General features: G+C 39.2%; 1 protein-coding gene across 2 annotated transcripts in view; it reads right to left on the bottom strand.

Moving 5' to 3' along the window:
* Positions 1 to 23703, bottom strand: part of ACAP2 (ArfGAP with coiled-coil, ankyrin repeat and PH domains 2) — a 64069-nt gene that overhangs the window by 28879 nt on the left and 11487 nt on the right. For both annotated transcript variants that reach the window (XM_082767738.1, XM_082767739.1), the window contains exons 2-9: positions 18781 to 18838; positions 17225 to 17344; positions 15851 to 15904; positions 11627 to 11685; positions 10947 to 11130; positions 8405 to 8449; positions 7309 to 7404; positions 3527 to 3601 (exon numbers count right to left, since the gene is read on the bottom strand). In XM_082767738.1, coding sequence (XP_082623864.1) covers positions 3527 to 3601; positions 7309 to 7404; positions 8405 to 8449; positions 10947 to 11130; positions 11627 to 11685; positions 15851 to 15904; positions 17225 to 17344; positions 18781 to 18838 — 691 coding nt within the window. The remainder of the gene's footprint in view (positions 1 to 3526; positions 3602 to 7308; positions 7405 to 8404; positions 8450 to 10946; positions 11131 to 11626; positions 11686 to 15850; positions 15905 to 17224; positions 17345 to 18780; positions 18839 to 23703) is intronic.

The following is a 23703-nucleotide window of genomic DNA, read 5'->3' as shown; positions in this document are numbered from 1 at the left end:
ACACCTATGGCTTCTGTTCTCATTAATTTTTCAAGGTTGGCCAACTACTGGAAGAGAAACATGCAGAAGGGAATTATACAAGTGAAATATACTGGGTGTTTTTATGCCTTTTTTTTTCTTTTAAACAATATCCACGAGGAATAGGAAATCAGATGGCAATAGAAAAAATCCACATTTGCTATTAAGCTGTAGGTCACAGTAGTCTCAAGAGCTTTCAGTGAACAAACATTTCTGTACAAACTTACCAATTTAGCACATACACCAAGTCATTTCATAGCTTACATGCTTTTTGTTTCTCTACTAATTTTCTTGTGCCCAAAACATCACAAACCCTGCTTTTCAGGGGCAGATTCACTTCCAATATGAAGAATACTTCTATGTCAGAAAAGCCACTCAAGCCATTTGATAAGTAAATCACAGGGAGTGTATAAGCATTCTACTTGAAATTTGTATTCAAAGACGTTATTTTTCTTTAAAGAAGCAGAATATAAAAAGCAGTAAAGGGTAGAGAATGAACACCAAAGAAAAGAACAATCTGAAACATTACTCCAGCTGTACGTAGCACAACAGAAGACATTCACTGTGCAAAGCCCAGCTTAAATTCCATTCCCATCCCATAGGATAAGCAAACTGGAAGAGGAGTTGGTTAAGCTGAAGTTGAAAGCGCCTTGAGGAAGAGCTCAAAACAACAACACACAAGTCACAGTTTACAGTCTAAGACAAAGTGCAAAAAGTCAAGGTCATCACTGAACATACAAGTTCCTTGAAATACTGGCACATGTCTATTTTTGTGACAAGAATTTGTCAGCATTATTTCTCAACAGCAGTTTGGGTTTATGCTTGCTTTATGACTGTGGTAGCATCTGGTTTCCTATTACCTTGTTTACTCCAGATGTAAAAAGCTTTTGAATCATTCTTACTACAGCTGTTTCCTGAACAGTCTTTCAGAAACAGGGGTTTTGTTTTTTAAATTATAGTTATTTGAATACAACAAAAACTACTTCAAGTTCCAAGCAAACATTTTTCCTGCATTATTTTCCTGTTTATTGAAAAAAATATTAGCTCTATCACAAAACAAAAAAGCCATAATGCTGCTTATAAGCACTTTTACAATTATTTCGTAATTCAACGTTACTCAAGTAACAGGCTGCAACAAACTCATCACGAAACACAAGGTAAAGATTCCTATAACAAGAACATTTCTAGATTAATCCATACTATGTGTTGCTTCAGAAAAACAAGGAAAAGAAAAAGAGTGTTTCTTACACTAAAAAAAATCTTGCACAGTTGCTGAGTAAATAGAGCACAAGAGTTAAAACAGAAATCAGACACCAATTATCTTCAACAAGAAAACAAAGTAATAGTGGTGACCAAACCCTTCCATGACTTTTACATTAGCCACTCTAACAGTCTAATTAAAAAGGATGATGATTATAAAGAAAAGTGTGATGGGTTATTTAATTAGTGCAATTATTCTGCATGCATATGCACATATATGCAAACACAGGTAGTGGGTGGGTAGGTGTGTGCACATGGGCACTTACCTATGGATTTCAGAAAAGGAACTGCTCTTTATCCACACAATGAAGAAAAGGCATCATTCTGAAGCATCAGATTAAAACTTCAGTATATTAAAAGCATAAATACTTCATGGAATATTCAACTCAAGAAGCATAAGTTTCAGTAGCTATAAAACATGTAAGGATTTGGCACTGGAAGATTTGGGTACATATGCTTAAGGGGCAGCCAGTAGAAAGAAACATGAAAAAGCATGAGAAGAAAACAAAAAACAAAGCTGCCATCCTGGTCAGGCTGACTGGATGACAAAATGTTGTAAAGAACAAGATCCAAGGTCTACAGCAGTTCAAGATTCTGAACTTGGTGGCAAGGCTGGGAAAAGCAAGTAGGAAGAGACAAAAAACAACCAGACAGTATGGTTTGAATAACAAACGAAATAAAAATATATATATATTTGGAGGAGCGCTGAGAGGAATTTCCAATAAGCATGCCCTCCAAAGCCTAGCTGTATTCTAGGCATTATCGTCACAAAACACATTAGTAACTTGACTGACATGGACAAGAGACAACATTTAGTAGAGACAACATACAATACAATCTGAATCTGCTGATTATATTTTTGCAACAGCATAAAATAGTCATTCAATTAAAATACAGAATAAATCAATGATCTCATTATGATGAAATCTCATTATTGCTGTTTGTACAAGAAACCAAGAGAATTTTTATGCATACACACACACACCAGATACACCTTATCAAATCTCACAAAGTTTAGAAGTTTCAATAGCTATTAATACTATTAGAAACAGTTTACCTGTAAAGCAGCCTTAAGCAGCATTTGAAGAAAAAAAAGTGAACATCATTGGCAACAGCAATGACCATAATTCGTGGTAATAACTTATTACTTCTACAGCCAATTAAACATAATTGCCCACAACTAACTTCTTTCACCAGGTACTGCTGTTAGAGCTCTAACAGCAACCCCCCCACCTACTGCCCGCTCCTACAACTAGCCCTGTTGAGCCCAAACAATTTCAAATTTGAACAAACATTAACCTGAGTTCCTTCCCATTCCCCCTTCATATTGATTCCTACTAATGATACCTGAATTGAAATCTTAGCACGTTTTCATTCCTGAATTTACTCAGACTTCAATTACATTAGATTTATTTATTTATTTAAGTATGACACCTGAATAGATACAGAATGTATTTGAATGAGAGTAAGAAGCATTCCATTACCTTCAAACTGGTATCTAATCCCTTTCAAAAGTACCTGCAGTTTTAGCTCACTACCGGAGAGTTCAGTGGAAATATTTTTAACTTCTAGCATTATACCTGCAAAATCAATACTTATCTAGAGCTTATGAAACATCCAAACAATAGAAGTTATTCCCCCCACAACGTGAATTATCTACATTTTTCTCAATAAGCAAAAAATAAGAAGTATTGTACATACAAATGTGTCCAAAACAGCAACTTAATGTTACCACTTTCATATTAGCATAGAGTTGAAGACCATACATTGGACAGCCATTACAAAAGTTTACTTTGCCTCTTTTTAAGCAATAACTGCTGCCATACTCTACAAAGTGCTATATTCATTTGGCACCATCTGGGTAGAAAGTGATACATCAGACTGTAGGACTGTGCAGCGTGTATATACATCTCTTCTACAGGTATACAGGAGGAAAAGATAGCAACTTGTACAACTATACTAATTCCAATCCTATCTTGGATTCAAGAGTTCTAATGAAATGTTTAGGGATCCTCATATAAATCTACTGCTATATTTACGTTTCAGTCAGAAATGAACATAATACCCTGTTCTGCAATATAAAAATGATGATCTGCAATCCCACCCCATGCTTAATAATGTGCAAGTCTAATCATCTGTACTAAAGATAACACCGTTCACAGTTCTGATGCAAAGATGCACTGCTGGGGAGAGATGCGAGAGACAGGAAAATGTATGTGCAGTCTACCCTTTACATTCTCTCAAGTACCTTTTGTTGAATAGTGGAGTGCTTTTGCTCCATATCTCTCTTCTCCTTTGCAGCATCTACAGCCAACTGATCCAGCTGTAAAGAGAAACAGAAAATTGGATCTTTAGATTTCAAAAGAAATTTGGCTCTGTAGATTTCACAATGCTGACAAAAAAAGAACACATTATGTCTAGACATTGCATGACTTGCTTTATTTGCATAGTAAAAAAAAAAATCACTTCTCTGGTCACAGTGTTTACCTTTAATAACCACTGAAGCCTCGTTTAAAGCACTGCACTACCATCCTGAATTAACCTCTATGAAAGGTGTACGTTTCTTGTAAGCCTTCGGAGGAATGTTTGAAAGAACAGCATGGTGCCAAGCATATGCGACTTCTATACCGCATTGGTGCTCAGTCTCTGAAGAGAATGACTCATGCTTTAGCTGCTCCTGCTGGCTGACCGGCCTATGCAGCACTGCTGGCATTAGCAGCAAAAACTAGGAAGAGCAAATGCTAGTGATTTTTCCCCCTCCAGAAAAAAGGAGCGAATTGCCCCAACCAGGCTTTTGCATTGATGGTTTCAATCAAGTCAGCAGCAGTATTTGAGCAGGATTGCTTGGAATTGTCAATAGAACCCAACTGCTTCCAGTTTCAGAAATAATAATCTGATTTTGCAAACAGACTGTCACAACAGAGAGGATTTGATTAAAGTTATCTGTCTTATCACAGACTTTGTAGGGATGCTACCAAAAACGTGTACATCCATGACTATAATATCGCCCTTTTATTTTTTTCTTTTTGAAACCCTAAGGAGAATAAAAAGTAGAAAAATAAGACATCCTGTCAGACTGTAAGTTTGTTTGTACAGGCTCTGATTTTTAACTAAGAAATCTGGTGAAGTGGAGAATCAAGTGCTGCCTGTACACGAAACGCTACAGAATCAGATCAACTCCTCCTCTACCTAGTCTGCAAGGCACAAGTGCCATTATACCCACTCATGGCATTCTACTGGATAATGGCACAACTGCATCACCTACCACAGCTGTACAGCCCACAGCTGTACACCACGTGTGAGGCAGACCTCGTTCTACTCCAGCCCTAGAACCAGGAGACTCTGAACAACGTGCAACTCCAGTTTTCCAGCCTACGTCAGTCATGTAGCAGAGAGGACTATATCAATAACAGACCCTCCCATTTACACACAAATTATATCATCTCCACCCACTCTTACAGCCACAAATGAAAACCCCTGCCAACTCGGTCATCTTTCTCAGTGTTGCATTTCCCTCATTTGAAATGATACAAGTGAGAGGGGGAAAAAGGGCTGCTAACTGGCTCTTATGCCCCTGTATGAGACAGCCTGACAATTACAGCCCCAGACCTCCCGGCCATCTGATGGTTCCAATTCCAAGCTCTGCTAATTTCCTGCAGTCTTCTCTCTCTGGCTTGTTTATCCCAAATGGCTACACGAGCACTTTCCGTCTCACGTGTTCATGTTAACAGAGAGGCACTGGCACAGGCTGCCCAGAGAAGCTGTGGATGCCCCATCCCTGGAGGTGTTCAAGGCCAGGTTGGACAAGTCCCTGGGCAACCTGATCTAGTGGGTGGCATCCCTGCCCATGGCAGGGGAGTTGGGATGAGTATTATACTGGTGTGACATTAATGGTTCCCCTACAATGATCTCATTGATAATATCAGCCTGACTTAAAACATCTAGAAAGCAAAGTTGCTCAATTCTATTCCATCATGTGAACCAGATATTTTGAAAACACACAAAAAAATACAATTGTACTACCTAAGACCACCCTAATTTTAATATTTCATGAGCAATTAAACCTTATAATTAGGATCGTACATAACATTTACCTGTAAATGAAAATTCACTAACAAAAGCAGTTCATAGCATTTTCAGAAAAATCTAACAAACGCCTGTCCCAACATACCTTCTATCTAACCCATCAAAGACAGAAACTTCAACCAATATAACCTGCAAAATCATCAACAGTTAAACTTTAATGAGCTTTTTACAAGTCTGCTTCTGTAGGAAAAGCTATCCGTTACTTAAAACTAAGGTCTGCCACAGGAAAATAATTCAACAAGTTGTATGACTTCAGGGCTTTCACTCACTATCTTTGCTCCACTGTCAATATATTTCAAACATTCAGCTTTGGATTCTTCTAAATTTAGCTCCTTCAGTTGCTATGACACCTGCACCAAAATGAGTATTGCACAACACTCCTTACCAGGTGAAGCAAATGGATGATGAGCCATTAAAAAATAACCTTGTGCTCCTAACTCAAGTAATCCCTAGCTGGTAGCATAAACCACTACCAACTACACTGTTCTCATCTCCTTTCCGCATCCCCTCCTCTGAAGAGATATAGGAAACATTCTATACTCTCACGACCCTACAGTTCAACAATGACAACTCTAAATAGACGGATGTGAAGGAACACGGTCAGCTACGAGCAGTCACATGCACCTGAACCTTTCAATTGCTATTAGAACACCAAACACAAGGGGCTGCAGCTAAACAGCCTCTTCCCTTCTTGATGGAGATGCCAGTTCAAGTAGCCTCTCTCCAGCTCAATCATTTACTTTGCCACACACGTGTGTACACACAAAAGCATATCCTTCTCTGACAGGCATCTATACAAGTAATTATAATTATGAAGACCCATAGTAACCACATTAGGGTACTAATCTATCAGAAGAGTAACTCCAACAATCAAATGTCTAAGTAGTAATTTTCTACAGTTCTCCATCTGCTTCACTGCACAACTCCTCAAGCAGGTTGAGAGGCACGGATGACAACAGCAATGGGGCAGAAATATGCAGCCAGAACTAGAAACTGTTTCAAACCAGGCCAGAACAATGTAATTTCATAAACATTCAACAACGTATCTGCTTGAGATAAATGCAAATATATCTGCTTGCTGTCATTTATATGCTTTCATATATGGATTGACGTTCAGAATTTGGGTTGGCTTTGTTTTGTAGATCAGGTTGTGGAGTGGAAACAGAGGGTGTTAATCAGTGCAGTTGTCGCAAGTCCTCAGACTGAAGCAAAAAAAAAAAAAAAAGGTACAAATATTTCCAGCTACACTCACTTGCACTGAAAGCAAGTCAAGAGACACTGCTGAGCCTTCTCCCTGCACCACAGACAGATCTTCAATTAAATACTCTATGTCCCTAACCTATTTTGCATAACTATTTTCACCGTTCTCTTTTGTGCAGTTGTCCACAGTACATACAATGTTTTGATGATCCTTTCACTGAAAACCCAGAAGTTGCAATTATGTGTTCTTAGAGAACAGAACAGGGCAAGAAGGATTTAATAGTATGAACTCAGTTTTGCACCAGTTATTAAAATAAGACTTGTGTTTTATGGTCTAACTTTAAATTGCTTACATCAATTTTTACATACCAAACAATTTACACAGTATATAACATATACAAATTGAAGGAATCAAATATTATTTTTTTCTTGTTAAATATGTAAGATGTGGCACATATACACTTTTTTTTTTTTTTGAAATAAAAGAAAACCCAGTGCCCTAAATACCACAGAGTACCTCAAGTGGCATCATATGGCTATGATTAGGTATGTAGACCATAAATGCAGCATTACCTTTAATAAAAGGACAACTAACAACTTTAATTCAAACCACTTCAGTATTTTAATGCTTTGCCTTTATCACACTAGTTTCCTTTTCATTGAATAAATCTGCAAAATATCTGATATATGCACATTTTCTTCCATTTCAGTATATAGTTATGAATCTGTAAAGTAATTTCTTACCTGTGCACCAAGATCTTTCATATAGGGCCCAAGCTCGCTGAAAAGGTCATAGCCTTGGTGGAAAAAAGCCAAATGGGCGTACATAAATGATAACATCTGGAAGAAAAGAAGTAGATATTTAAAAAGCTAAGTATTTCAGATATCACAGAAATATGTTCTTTAATTAATCCACATGAATAAACCAAACAAAAAAGGGCAAAACAAATTCCATGGTTATTTTCTGGTATGTTGTCATCTTGCCGCTTTGCATCAATATCTTGTGCAGCTTCCTGTGTTGTAACTAAACATGAGAGGCAAAGGCAGCTAAGAACCATGCCAAAAATCTCAGAAATGAGTTACGGGATTAACAAATAAAAGCTAGTTAAGGGCAGAAAATTACTTCTGATTCTTGTAATCCAAAAAACTTTTGTTAACTCCTGTTTAATTAGGCTATGTACAATAGAGAGGACTACAGAATATATTAATGATCCAAAACCGTAACTTCCATGAACACAGCTGAGAAGAATGTCCAGTGTTGAGAAAGGAAACAAGTTGGGAAGATGCAGAGCGCAACGGCAAGCAGCTAGAAAGCTGCAATTCAACTGAAGTTCTTGCTATCTTTAAATAGCATTTAAATTAAATACAACTTTAGACCTTTGAAAGAAAAGCACCATTTTATCTGGTAATCTATTTTGCAGACAGCATACTAAAGCATATCACGTACTAGCTGACTAAGCTATTTATACAAAAACACCATTTTTGTAGAAAGAGCTGAAACCATCTTAGAGCAGACTACAAGTACTTATCGTTTAGAAATGAATATAACAGGCATAAATAAAATTGAACTTTGCTGAGAATCTTAACTCTTAAACATTTAGGTTTTTACTGCTCTTTTTGTTGAGTGTTCATATCTGAACCATAATGATTACCAAAAACCAGCTGAATATCTAAGCGAGGTTATAGTAAAGGCCAGGCTGACCACCACAAAGTGCCAACTGTACTACTAACGTTTGATGGGCAAAAGGACAAGTTCACTTCATACATTGCTTTGCAGTCACATGTTTAACTTTGGATGTATTTAAATATATTCTAATACAGAAATCAAAGTGTATCTTACCGATTTTAAGATTTCTGATCTTCTTTTAGACTGAAGAACATTGATCTAGAAAAAATAAGTTGCTTATTTTATTCAATTTGCAAGTTCCTCCCACAGAAGTAAGCTTCAGATTCATTCCAAATAATCATACCAAAGCTTAAAACATCAGACAAATATAACTCAGTATCTGATTTCACAAAGCACTTTCAAAGCTGCAGAAGATGCATGCTAATTTAGTAATATTGCAGTTATATTTAATAAAAAAAAGTTATAAAAGCTTGCAAAGCTAGAATTCCACAGTTACAGCCCCACAAGTAAGGAAGTTTGACTCATTTCCCCTTGGGCTAACACCATCTCAAGTGTCCTAAAACTTGGATTAGCCCCAGCCACTGAAACAAGCAAGATTGCGACATCTACAATAAGTAGCGTTTCATATATACTTGCACTTTTAATCTGGCTGAAGTCACTGACCAACAGCATTGCCCTAGAACCTTGAAATATTTCACATTATGTAGAAAGAGGGACATTTTATTTTTGATGTTCATCCAATTCTTTTTTGTTCCCTAATCTTTCAAGTTGCCATCCTGCATTTTACTACATTTGCTTTAAAAGGTCCGTAGAGCAGGAAAAAATGTGCAATTTTGTAATTTAACACCTCTAGATCAGTTTAAAGATTCCAGCAGAAGAAATAAACTTACTGAAGCTATAATCAAAATCAGACTGCACTTCCATACTTAAACAATCAGTATTTTGGAAAACCATCTGCAGCAAAAATAATTAAAAACCGTACAGAACAAACCCTCTACTTACAGGACAAAAAAAAAATAAATAGAGCAAAGCAATGGTTTTGAAGTACAATTTAAAGTCAATACAGCTATAAAGAGACTGCTGTTGTGAAGCCACTTTTCCAGCAGAAGAGTCATCTGAGTAGAAGGGATTCCTATGGGTGAATTCATTTTATGCCTGCACTAAGAGATGCTGGAACTTATCCTCGCTGCTATAAATGCACCTTTATCACAGGAACTGTTCAGCTTTAGAACATACAAATTCCAGAAAGCAAGTGAGTTGCAGGACAATGCACATACAAGTTACTGGCCTACAGCAATGTAGGCAAAAAGCCAAGTTTCCCCCCAGCTCTCTGACAGCTCTGACAGGTCTCTGCCACTTTTTTCTCTTCCTAAGCACTGGAGTCTCCCTTCCTTCACCTCCCTCCCGGGCTCCCCAACACTGCTCTGCTCTCATAGCACTGCACAGAAGTGCATGAACATACGCAGCAGCCTAAGAGGGCAAGGAGGCACCCACTGTGCTGCAGTCACCCCAGCTCCCTGTCGCTGCAGCACTGGGTGAGCTGAAGCAGGGTCCAAGCAGAGCAGCCCAATGTCAGACTGATGGCACAAGCCTCTGTAGCTGAGAAACAATGACCTGGGCTCTGAGAGGAGCATTTCAGCTCAGTAATGAGACCAGCACATGCTGCTAGCTCAAGTGAGAGATGTCAAACTCACACCATTTGAGTACAATTCCAATGCACGTCTCTAATCCACTTTATTGAAACGCGAGCAGAGAAAAGGGGGCTCTAAATCAGCAGCTCCAGTCTCTTCCCATCACACTCACTCAAATCATAATCTCTTTAGGCAGCTCACGTGCTGGGACCCCATAACAGTGAGGAGCAGAGTGCTGTAACAAGCTACTGTTTCAAAACTTCAGCTGGGCTTATAGGACTGGGCACTATAATTTCCTACAGCACAACAGATGCTCGATTGCACTCATGGAAAGGGTGTTAGTACAGTGAAGTGCTACATAATTCACCTGACTTCTCAAACATTGAAATGAACTTTGTCCTTGGTGTCCAAGAAGCAAAAAACCAGGGCTGATCACTGTGCACACTCCAGCTGATCGGATGGACAACCTCTCTAATAGGGGCTTTGAAAATGCCGCCTCACAGACAATACGTATGCACAGGCAACATACACAATTTAAAGAACATGAACTAAGCTTTGAATAACCAGCTGGACTGTCACAAATCAAGATAACTCTTGATATGAAACCAATTTTTAAAAGGATTTTTCTGTGTTTGTATGATCATGAGAACACCAGACACATTTAGGAGTTCACACCCCTTGTGCTGTCCGAGTTACACAGTCCTGTTCTGCTGGAGTTATGGGAAACCATGAGGCATGAATTGGAAGTGTCCATAAAAATATTATTATTTCACAGGCTTCAAAACAGTAGGACAAAGAACACCTCAACACCCTACAGTAGATCCATACTAAAAAGCAAAACAGTAATGTTCTTGACTTCACCCATGGCACAACAAAGTCCTAGGTTCCAGATAAAATAGGATTTATTAAATAAAATTCAAAGCAAACAACTGAAATTGTAGAAATAGACAACATTCTAGATCACAATTATCCATTGAATCTGTGTTTGCTAGGCTACAGTTTATTATTGTTTTATTTATTATTATTACTTGAAATACTTAAGGAACTACAGCACAGAAGACTTACAAAACACATTTAGGTAAGTATTGTTAAATTTGAAGAAATAACATTATTGCTGCGCTTACCTGAAGAACGTAATCCAGAGCTATGTGCCGAAAACATTTCCGTGTTGCAGTCAAAATATTTGTTGCTTCCTCTACTTCATGTTGCTTATTTCTTTGAACTTGAGCATTTTTTACTAGAGCATTCTCTTTTTCTTCACTAACTTTTTCAAACTGTTTCTTTGCATCTTTGAATTTCTTAATATCTCTAAAGAAAATGAAAGATAGATGGCAAATGAATTCCAAAGCACGAAGTAATTGTTTAAAAGAAACACTAAACAGACCCTGCTTGTGACTGTTAGAGCTAATTTCTTTGTTTTCGCATTCTTTTAACAAATGCTCATAACAAATAGAAATCATACAAAGTACGATGGCAGCCTTCCTGTCCTCCTCTTTTGGGGAAAGGATAAACTGAAATTTAAATGCATCTCATGCTCACCGGGAAAAGCTTTAGTAATGACTTTTTTTTTTAAGGCTGGACAACAGCACGTAATTTAAGATTAATAACTTAAACTGTTACGATTTCAACATTTCTGCAGCTGGGTTTGAAGCCTCTGATTTTGAGTGATTTTTGCCAACTTTAACATACATTTCTCAACCTATGGCTGATGGCCTTCAGGAAAAGTGTTTCACCAACTCTCTGAAGTCACATGCTTTTAAATTCAATTTTATGATTTTCCCATTACAAGTCCAAGTTGACTTACTCTTTAACAAAAGTCTGAAGCTGTGCTTTAATTGATCTTTGGGTTTGGTCAAACAGGATCTGAAAGAAAAAGTATTAATATGTAGTTCAGTAATTTTGGCACACTCACAACTTTTCATTTTAGATATGCACAGACAGTACTTAAGAATCCTTTCTGTAGCCCTTTCTAAGCCATGGCTTTCTCACCTGATTGAGAACTCTTGACCTAACAATAGCTTCTGAATTTATTCTGTGTGTCAAGCTGAATACTTTTTCACATTATATGTCACATCCAGGGTTAAAAACATCTTTGAAATCCTTTGCAGAACTTCATTACGTAGCAAAAAAGAAAAAAGGAAATAGTAGTATAGCAATAAAATAAGGCTGATAATATTGCGCCAGCTCACACAGATGTTTATACAGGAAGGCACGAACTTGGAAATTGAGTTACCCATGGCAAAAAGTATTTTACCTTGATGTTACACCAAAAAATAATTATTTCTTAAATTCTCAGAGGCATCTGGATTTTGAGGGATTGGTCACCAATCTTCCAATGCTACAGTAAGTGAAGCAAAAAAATCTTTCACAATGCCTTTGGAAAAAGATGGGTTTGAGTTAAGTGTGCCCAAACCGGCATTGCTGCACGCCCATTTGCAGCAACACACTGTTGGCACAGTGCAGAGATGCTGACGCACGGTGCAAAATCAAAAAAGTGGAGTGGAACCACAGTCAAAGCCACAGCAAAAAGTCTAGCAAGTTATGTCAAAGCAGAGCGTACCTCACCTTCTGTGAGGTCACCTGTTCTGTTGGCACCCAGACAAGTTCAAGTGCAGCACCAATGGCACAGCAAACTATTTGTACAGCTTCACTAATGCAACTCAGCTTTGACCCACATTATAACTCAAATCCAGTTCTTGTCTTTTACAGATGACGGGCAGCCTCTGTTCACGAGCTACATGTATGTTGAACCACGTGCTTGATGGTGCGATCTGGACAGATCTTGAGGTTTAACCCAAGATCAGGAACTGGATTTAAATACTTAAATGTCAGGAAGATCTGTTTTTTTCTTCATAGGTCAAAACCAAAGCGATTTGAGGCACAGTTTTAGCACAAATACATGTGGTTATCACGGAGAATTAGAAAAGAACTCTTATTAGATCTATCAATATCTAACACCAATATATAAAATCCTTCAAAATTGAAGTTGATACTGAAAATGTAAAAATACACAAGTAATTAATAACATCTTCAGATAACAAATTTGTAAATGAAAAACACCCGCAGCTGAACTGCTAAGAAGCAGGATTGCTCCTTTTTTGAAGTGTTCTAAGCCATGCTTCTTAGCGACTTCCCTAAGATTTGGGGAGCCTGAGGGAACAGGAAGGGAATAAATCAACTTATTCAAATTGGAAAGTCTGATAAATTTGTGAAGTTTCCAAGGCCAAAGCACACCTGAATGTTTGACAAATTATTTTCTCTTACGCCCCCAGAGATCCTGGTAAACAAATGAAAATGCACATTCCTTCAGCTTTACACTTGTCTTTCACGTTTCAGGACAGAATGGAACAGGTCAATGGCAACAGGACAAATCCTTTCCCTATCTATCACTGTGCTGACTTGAAATGATGCCCTCACTTCCCACTCTTCTACACCTCCTATTCTGCATTATTAAAAAAAAATGAAGAGGTAAAAGAATACAAGGAAGCAGCAGCTGTTCCAACTGAACAGAATCTCTTCCAAAGGGTACAGATTTAAGCATTAAATAATAACATTGACAGAACAAGTAAAAAACTCAAAGTTTTAAGTCCAATAGTGTTTTCTTGAAACATGTTCTCAGTTTTTGTCACCCTACTCACAAAATCTGGAGGGGTGGGGGAACATGTAATACCAAGTACTGACAGCAAAATCCTTACCAGCTTGTTTTTTTTCCTCTTTCTAGAAAAAATGAAGGTCAGAAAATACAACCGAGTGTAAGTCATCCATTAACAGTGGTACCATACCCTCTACCCAGTCTCCATTCTTGAAAGCTTGAGACCAAACAGGATAAAACACTAAGCAAGCTGCTCCAACCTCTGAGGTGACCTTGCTTGAGGCCAGCAGTTGGACCAGACATCTCCTGAGGCCCCTTCTAATGTGAATTATCCTTTATCTAACAGTAATACAAGGAGCATTCTGAAGATCCTGTTTGTATTTTCACTTAGTGGGGAAAAATAAATCAGAAAAAAAAAACCACACAACAGATAACTAGAATAGATGAAGTACTTCTTGACAAGCTGGAAGTCATACTGGGACTACTCCCACTGCTGACATTTAAGCTTGCCAGTGCCTGAGGAGTGCACCAATCAAGATCAATACAGAAAGAATATAACCAGATGGCAACTCCACCGATTACTGGACTCCCAGAAGCATGAGCCTTATAATTCTACTTACAGTAACAGGGGGGAGGGCACATTAGGCAGAAAAATACACACAATTTTCCCAAAGGAACAGAACAAACTTCCCAGCCCACAATCCGACTACCTTTACACCTTCCAGCACATTACCTTTCATATGCTACAAACCAAGTCTGAGAAAGCTGCGATGTGCCACTAGCTGTAAAAGCCACCTGTCCCCCTGCCACATCATGAGGATGTCACATCAGTCTGGTCCTCAGCCTTTTCCATAGCTACGCCATATACAAGAACAGAGACAGTAACCCACATCCCACTGGGACTATCTCCTACCCCTTCCCTCTTTTTCCTGCAGGGTGCCTGCTCCTCCTTTCTTCCTCTGGCTTTCCCCCACTCACAGGGGCTCTCCTGCCAACATGGTCAGCAGCTGAGCTGACACTGAGCTATTAAGTCCTGCTGAACTAAGCAGATTCACAAAAAGCTAAGCCAGGTCACAGCGTAAATCTGACAAAGCCCTACTTTAGAATCCCATCCCATGCCTCACTCCTTATGCTCGTGCCTTTTGACAGGAGCCACTGTTCTACTCAACACACTTGAGCACAGCAAGAAAGTGGAAGGAAAAAGCAGGACGGAAGACAAGAAGAACCCTACTTTGATATGCAAAGTTTTCTTTTAATATGGCTTGTTCTTCGCTATCTGCACTCAAACTGCCCCAGAGGAAGAGCTGGGATATGCACAATCTTTGCCAAAGCCACAATCATGTAGAACAAGAATAACAGTAAGAATGTAGGGCCTAGGTGAGGTGTGTCAGAAGGAGCATACTTACAGCAACGACATGGTTAAGAGGGTAACCAGCAGCAAGTATCACTGTGCACTCACTTCCCTCTCTACAATTTTCATTATATTTCATTAAGAGGTACAGATACCCAACTCAACAGTATTAATCCACTTCCCTTTGTTTTCCTTCCTTTGAAGCGTGCATTTTAGAAAACGCTGTTCAAACAATTTTGTTAGCATCAACCTAAAGTTGGCCCATAAAATGTAATGAGGGGAAAAAAAGACACAGCTTTAAGCTCCTAGTGGTGGGGAAAAAAAAAAAAAAAAAAAAAAAAACACTCCCAAAGTTTTAAGTGCCCTGCATATCTTCAGCACTTCGGAGATGACTAAGTTGCTTTCCAGCAATTTTCTGGAAAAGGAAAGAAAAGCAGAAGGTGCCAAGGGGAGAAGAAAACAGAAGAAAGAACACACGCCTTTGGCTTTCACAACACAAAACTGGAATCTTTTGTCAAAGGAGGAAAAGTCAGTTTTCCATCCAGGCAAAACTGAGCTTTCTGATGAAGTCTGATATGCGACAAGTCACTATTGGGCATTAATCCCAGTATTTTCTCCTTTCTTTACACTTTAAATTGCTCATATATCCCAAAAAGAAAACTATACAAACATTAGAGGTGCTTTGTTTTGTGCATTACAGAGAACAAAAAAAGGCAGAAAATACAGGAAAGATAATCAGCATTCCAGGGAAGAAATATGCTCATAAATTGCCACTGCTGCCCATCAGTGTGATTAAAATAAACCAAGAATCATCTGTCCTACTGCAAGCACAGCAATGGACTTCAGCAAAGCTTACAAATTCCAGACAAAAAATAAAGATAAAAAATTTGCAGAGAAGTGAATATTTATAAATATTCCATATGCATTACAAACAAAACATTTACAAGCAGCAAATGATGAATATTTACTAACACTCAATTAGTAACTTTTCAAATACTATCAACAAGAAAATACTCTTATTATTCTACTATTAAATATAACTCAACTTAATATATCAGGGTCTTATTCCATCTAAAGATACTTACATTGTGATAATTGATCATTTCCTGTAAGGTGTCAGAGAACTTTGTCAAGCTAGTCTGTAAATAGGCAAAAATACACAAGTTGTTAAAGTTCAGTCCTACTAAATACACAGCACAAAAGCAATGTTTACGGTGTTTGGTAAGAAACTTAAGAATCAATTTTCCTTAGTATGATTATTCCAACTAAAACCATTATGCTAGGAGAACACAAGGATATCATCAAGTAAATTTATTACAACTACAAGCAACAACAAAAAAATGTTACTGCTACCTACCTATATATAAAGGACCAAACTGAAGCAAAGCAGGAAAAATACAAATTAAGTTGACTAAGCTATAGGAAGTCTGCATGTTTTAAAACATAGATTTACAATATTAAACATTAATAAAGATGTAGTACACTAATATTAAACACTAACTCCAAAACCCAATTAATATGTCATAATAATCAGAACACACATTTATTGTGGGAACTGCTGCTTCACAGCTGATATGTTTAGCAACATCAACATGAATCTGTAGAAATAATGTCCCAATTAAAAACAGTTAAAAAATAACAATCCCTAATATATTTGGCTAACTGCTTATCTGACAGTAAGTGTAAGAAAACCTACTTGGAATCAAATAATTGAGTATGTGATAATAAGTAAAACCAAGATGAGTTTTAGGGATTTTGTCATCACTTGGTCATCAAGTTACGACCAAGTCCACTTCCAGACAACAGTCTCAGGCACACACAAGAGCTATACTGAAGTTCACGGGCATTACGAAGTCAACCAGTGTGAAGACACATACATGCGACTCACATTCTGTAACATAACGTGCATTAAAGATGCATGATATACAGACATCTGCACATAATTACACCTATATATTACACAACTTCATTTCAAACTAATACACATGAAACATAAGGTGTTCCAAATTAGCTTAATGAGATGTCAATCTGAGGTTACAACTTCAAAGTTGGCTCTGTACATTTAAAAATCTAAAATTTCTGTGTATTAGATAGAGCTGGATCCAAAACGCAAGCGATCAACTCAAGGAATTCAGTTGCAGAGAACTGGCATTATTTAGTAAACAGGGAACCTGTTCACCACAGCAAACTGTCTTTCTCTACTCTTCCAAAATGACTATTCCTATCCAAAGAGATTTTCTGGGATTTGGAAAATTCTCATCATCTCAGGTTAAAAGTTGAAATGAAACACAGACAAATGCAGGGCACCACAGTCAAAAAAGCTCAATCTTAAAGTATATTCCAAAGAAAAACGAGCTACAAGTAATAGTATAAACTTCAACTAATTCTCTTGCCAAATGTTCTGCTTTGCCCTTTTAAAGTTATGCTTTTCTACTTTAATTTTAACCTCAAGAACTTACCTCAACCAACGCATCTTTACAGGAATATTGTGCAAGGTCTCGAATTCCATTCATGAACTGCTTGTTGGCTGTGCAGAATGCTTTCCCAGTATCAATCATTGCAATGCAAAGCTTTACGAGCTACAACAGAAGAGAAAAAGTGACATGCTAAAAGGTTGATGTTTTTCTTTGTTTGTTTTTTAAACACCAACATAATTTTCTTCACTTTTGGTTCATTGCTTAGTGCCCTTTCTTCCAAAGCAGGGGGAAAAGCAAACAGTGTAGCCCAGAAATCATAATTGTAGGACAATACAGCCAAGTATAATATGACTAACCAAACAAAAGAAGTTGCCATCCAAGCCTACACAAATCATTACCCTTGGGCCATAGTTATTTCAGCTCACACACAAGAAGCCTGGCTTTAGATTAAAGTATTATATTAGATCATTTACTTCATATTACAATTACACTGCTTAAATACAAGTACTTTGTAAACTAGCTCAGAAGTACAAAAGAGCAAAAGGGTTTGAGGTGTTTTTGCTTTGAGGAATACTAGGGCACTGTCTCAGGGTAAAGATTAAATGGATTTTACATGATAACACGGCATTTTTGGCACTGGCCTTCTGCAAGCAGTTCTGCAGTGAGGGTCAAGGCCCCTTAAGGAATTTGAGAATTCTTCCCCTTATGCCCCCAAATGACCCTTTTAGCCCAGTGGGAAACAGACTTTGTAGACAGATGTTCATATCCTTTAAGTGCTTACATATTCAGTCTCACGAAACAGATTAATCACTCCTACAGTAACAACATATCTTAGCCATCACTGTCACCAACATTCACATTCAGCCCTTTGAAAAAAAAGTTTTGAAATAGCAAATGGTTACACTAATTACAAGGAAATAAGGAAGAAGTCTTCCCACTTAAAATTACACTTGACACTGACTTTGCCTCTGTGCAGCCAACTCACAGCTGCCAAAAGAAAGGTCCACATTCAAAACACAGTGAAGGAGGCCAACAAGTGACATCTGTCTGCCACATTACAACACAAGCAACAAATAATTTTACGTATTTAGCATAAAATACAAAGACAGGAGAGTTTCTGGAGATTTAAAACAAAAACAAGCTACACACAAAATGCTAAGAATAAAAGCCTCCAAGTACTACTGGTTAGAGAAAGTGGCAAATGAATTGCAATGCCCTGAAAAGATGCTACACAAATGTCTATTTTACATACGTGCACAAAGCATGACAAAAAGCACGATAAAAACTTACAATAGTGAAGTCCTCCAGCCTGAAGGATGGATATATGTTTATATACACACACCCCTACCATGCTGTAAATGTGCCTGCAGACTACCAGAGACAAAGCATTGGCTTGGGATTTCTACAACAAGACTATCCAGATGTGGCCGTGACCACGCTGGCTCACGCTGCTTACACAGGCTGGGGTCTCTGGGTTGACCCAGGTCCTTCCCCTCTCCAACAGCCACCTCCCAGCTGTGACCTTGAGTTACACCAACCCGAACACATACCTTGTCAGATTTTTTCCAAAGCAGACTTTGTTGAATTAGAAAGCTTACCTTGTCAAGTTTCAGTTCCAGTTCTGTCACATCTCCTTCTACTTCTTCTAGAGCTGCCCTGCATGGATAAAAATGATTCCCTGTAAAACTTTATACAAGAATACTCTGGGACTCAGGGGAAGGGGCAGAGACACATTCATTTAACTCATTTATGGCCACTGAAGTTTCACCTAAATTGCAGCTATTTAACTCAGCACAGATTTCATGTAACTACAGAAAAAACTGACAGAAAAAAAAAATCACATTACTAGAAAAAAGTACAGATAAACCAGACGGCTTAGTAACAAGGATTTGAGATGTAGTATTATACCTTTATGACTGCCACATTTAAATGTTTCCTCTGTCACTGTACAGCCAGTAACCTATTTGTCTGGAGGCCATAACCAAGGAAAGAAATTAAGAATCTGAGTAAAACTGTATTTTTTTTGCTGACACTCGGGACTCAGACAGTCCTCTCCTCGTTCTTTCTGCAAAACTATGGCTACTGACTAAACCGCCTCACAGCAGACTATCAAAAAATACAGCATTTGCCATGAGTCAAGTGACTTGCAGTCAAGCTGAAGATACACCATCAGTTGTCATTTGCCCCTAGTCTAGACCGATTCTGTCCTTTGGGCCAGTGAAATTTTACATGCCAGTAAAAGTTGCCTTCAGAAAACGTATTTGTTAGAATAACTCTTTTGGCTAGAGGGCTGATGTTTCCTTTAACGCCCTCTTCTCTGCTTATTGCAACATGAAAAACAAACAAAGAAACAAAAACCAGGAGACTGAGAAAGGAAGGCACTTTGTTCGGAGAGGTCGTGAACCTAAGTTTCATCAGGCTATTGCCTTGAGAATTTGAACGGACCCATTTCTAGCAACAAATGCTACACTATGAAAACCTGTACACTGAGGCTGTGATTCCCCGTTACAAAAGGGTTGGTTGAAGAGCTGTATTCCTGTCCCTTGCTCCCATCACGGGGCGCCTCAGTCTTTCAGCTCCTCCAGCCTAACTGCTCGCGGAGCCACATTGCTTACCAACAGCAGTCTGCCTCGGGGGAAATAAGAATGAATAGGAAGTTTTCTGCAAAGCTTTTTGGAAAAATCAGGTCAGATATTTCACGTTTCAGTCCCAGCAGAAAAAACACACCACCCCGTTCCTGGAAAAAGTGAGACCAGCAGGGAACTACGATTTGGAGCAGGAATTTCTTGAGCCAGCTTTACCACCGAGGAGAGAGTACACAGAACCACAGCTTCACTGCCTCTTGCTAATTCCGTTCTAGTTCACATGAGTTCAAGCCAAGAAGGAAAAAAAATAAAAAAGCCTGGATCAGGCCCCAAACGCAGGAAAAGCAGTTTTTACAAGAACAGCTCTGAAAAACACTGCCAGTTGCCTGCAGTGCTGAAACACAAGGCATGACATTCCCAGCTTTCTGAGTTTCACCAATACATAGTTACATTCCAGTCCTGTATCTAAAGGCATTCCCACAGCTACATCCTGGGTTTTATATCTAAGCACATTCCCATACAGTTACATTTTGGCTTCTGCCTGTTCTCTGACTTCACACCACAGAGGATTTCAGGCAAAGGCAATTTCTCTTACTTTCTTCTTTTTCTTCCATACATGATTAACTTTCATGTAAGTCTAGAGATTTAAATCTTGTTTCTGAAAGAACTGGGGAGTGCAAAGGAAGGAAAGGATAAACATCTCAATATTTAGCCTGCTGTATTGTATTAGTTTGCTTATAGTCGTGGTGCAAACAATTTTGTTTGTTTCTTTGGCATTAAAAGAAAAGCATGATTAAGTAGATTGTTTACAGAATTGCAGGAAGATCAGATAAGAGATTTTTTTGGTGTATTTAACTAGCAAAGAGTCCTAGCTCCACGGAACTTAATGAGCTAAAAAGGTTGCGGGAGATTTAAGATTAAGAGGGGAGATAAAGGCAGCTGGAGCGGGCAGCGTGAAGGCAACACATCTGCTCAATAATCACACTTGTACTCACCAGGGGGCAGAAACTCTAAGACAGAATTGGCTAAACTGGAATAAAAGCCAGGACAGGATCTCAGAAGACTGAAAAGAGGAGGGCAGCTCAAAAAAGCAGCGTGAAGCCAAGCAGAGACAGACAGCACGGGCAAAGGGAGCACGCAGCCCCTCCGCTCGGCTGGCCGCAGACTCAGCTGCCACCACCAGCAGGCCTCACACCACATATGGCCAAACCCATCCCACTCCCTATTTCTCTGCACCGAAACAGCAGCTTGTACTGCTTCTGTCATATCAGAACGAGTAAAGTTCCCTTCATGGACACAGTATGTAACCAACGCTAGCTTGTGAGCATACGGGTGATGGGTCCAGGTGCCCTCTGGCCACCAGCGAGCAGTGCAAACCTGATAACCTGTAAACATGACAGCACCCATCTGTGCAGAATTAATTTCACACTGGGTTAGGGAACACCTTAAGAACAGCTGGCCCGAGCTCTGCTATGTCCATGTTGTTATTATTTTTTTCTTAATTTAATACTTCATGAAGCCACAGGATACAAAGGTACATTTTTCTAGAACATCTGTCTCAGGAACTAAAGTTCATGGAAAATTGTCACGATTGAGCAAAACCCACGCCCGCGGCCAAGACAAAATCTCCAGCCCTAAACACAGGAAGCGGTCATAAAACAGCACCGAGTGCCAAATGTGACATGTCCCAGGAATGTTTCTCCTTCGTGAAGTGGGAGCTGGGACTGGGGTTTGCGTCAGGGTAACCTCAGCCAAAAGGCTCTGGCATCAGGAGCAAGGATTCAGCCCTTCCAGTCTGCCTCAGTACATGAATCAAAGTCAAACATCTGTGCCTCCCCGAGATGCTCAAACAGCGCAGAGTGAAACACGAAGCCAGAACAGCTGCCGAGGGGCGGAGGACAACTTCTGTGAGCAAGCCTCCTCTCATTTTCTCCATGCTGCCCAACAAGGACTCCCAGGAATGTTTCTCTCAGCCGCTGTCATCCTCTCCTCCATTCTGCCCCTCCCAAAACACAGCCAGCCAGATGCTGTGCAAACATCTTGGTCGATATTTGACCACTACACAGTGCTGACCACAAGGCCAAGCAGCCTGTGGTCACAGACAAGTGCCTGCCTGGCCTGCATCGCCCCATTTAGCCCTACAGTGTAGGGGGTGACAGTGGCCAGTGCTTTTAAGATGGCTGTTCTTCAAACTTCACCACCAGCCTCACATCTTCCACTCAATTTGTCTCATCCACTTGTTCTACCTCACATTTTTATGCTGTATTCCTGGGAGTGAGGAGGCTGGAACCAGTACTCACCATAAATTAGGTGCTGAACAAAGGCAACAAACTGGAGAAGTCAAAGGTGATGTGGATGACCGATTACTGGTTGTAGAATATACCCCGGTATCAAGTTAATAAAGAGAATAACCTATTAGTATTTTCCTGTAGTTTTCGTTTTGCTTTCATTTTCATTAAGGAAACCTGAAAGCCTGAATCTTGAGATTCACATTCTCAGTACACTTTCAGAAGAGCAGAAACAATTACACAAAATCAAGTGCTATTCAGACTGTGTTCATACATTTGGGTCTGTGAAGTGAGAACAGCAGATTCTCACCTTTACAATTTCAACAACATAAAACGTTGTCTTCAAACCTTGGAAAGACACAGATCTCCTACCTGCACATATGCTCTGTGGAATCGCCCCTTAATGCCTGATTGCATTGCAGATGACATACCCTTTCAAGTAACATTCACAACAGTATAACAGTATAAAATTGACATGTAATACTTGCCACAAATTATCAGTACATAAATCAAAGCATTTGAGAACACGTTCAAGTACTACAACACTTTAAAAGAAATATACGTACATTATTTACTGTGGAATAGTTGCCTGAGACCAGCTGTATGTCAGAAGAGTAAATAAAGCAGCTTTAGCATGTCCCACTGCCAAAGCACAACAATTCAGCCTTGGACAGACAAAGAACATTGAACGTGAACCAACAAGTAAATGGAACCGTGATTAACTCCCTTTTGTCCTCTTCAATTCATTTCACTTTTAACATTAAGGACATCAGGAAAACTGAGTAGCGGTTGCAATAATATGTACAGCTCACCAGCTGAAAGGGCCCGAGCTGGATAAAGCTGGTCCATCACTGGATAAGTAAAAGCAACCCATCATTTCAGCTTTTAAATATAAACCCAATACAGACACTATTGGAGACTAGCTGCAAGCTCTCTGTGCATCCCACTGTTCTGGACATGTGTAAAATCAAACTATCAGAATTACCAAGCCCTCATGTTACAGCTCTGTATGATACCAGATGGGTTTCAACCTGTGCTGCCCTGCTCTGCAGTGTCCACCAAGATTCAGATGAAAAGGTCACGGAGGTGACAATTCCCTGCCTTGCTTATCAAACCAGAACAAACTCAGCAGTGGAGGTGTTTATGAACCACTCCTCGTGGTGACTGCATTCAGCATTGTTAACGACTGAAGGGAATAGGAGTAAGTCACTACCTGTATGTTTTACAGTAACAGATACTTCAAAGCAAAAGAATTTCAAAACACCCTATGGACAAGTTGAAAAATTCCCTCTTCAAAACAAACAAAACAAAGAGGACCAACACACATCTCAGTCACAAGGGCCTGTAACACACAGCTGTGGCAAAAGACGCTAAGAAGGGGAATATTTGATGCTGCTGCTCCACCCACGACAAGCTGTAAGTGCTCTATAACCAGTAGGCCTGGTGCTCTCCCCTTGGATGCGAATGGAGGATGGAAGTAGCCCAGGCTGTCTGGGCACCCCATTCCCATGCTTAACCTCCAGTGCACATCATCTGCACTGCTACAACTTTTAACTGTCATCTCCTTCCAATATGCACCTAAAAATAAAATCCCACACCTAGATCTACCACCTAAGTCCCATAACCTCTCACTAGGTAACTGAGGACA

The sequence above is a fragment of the Aythya marila genome (genome assembly GCF_965140915.1).
Source record: "Aythya marila genome assembly, chromosome: 9".
Taxonomy (NCBI): domain Eukaryota; kingdom Metazoa; phylum Chordata; class Aves; order Anseriformes; family Anatidae; genus Aythya; species Aythya marila.
This window is presented reverse-complemented; position numbering and strand designations above follow the sequence as displayed.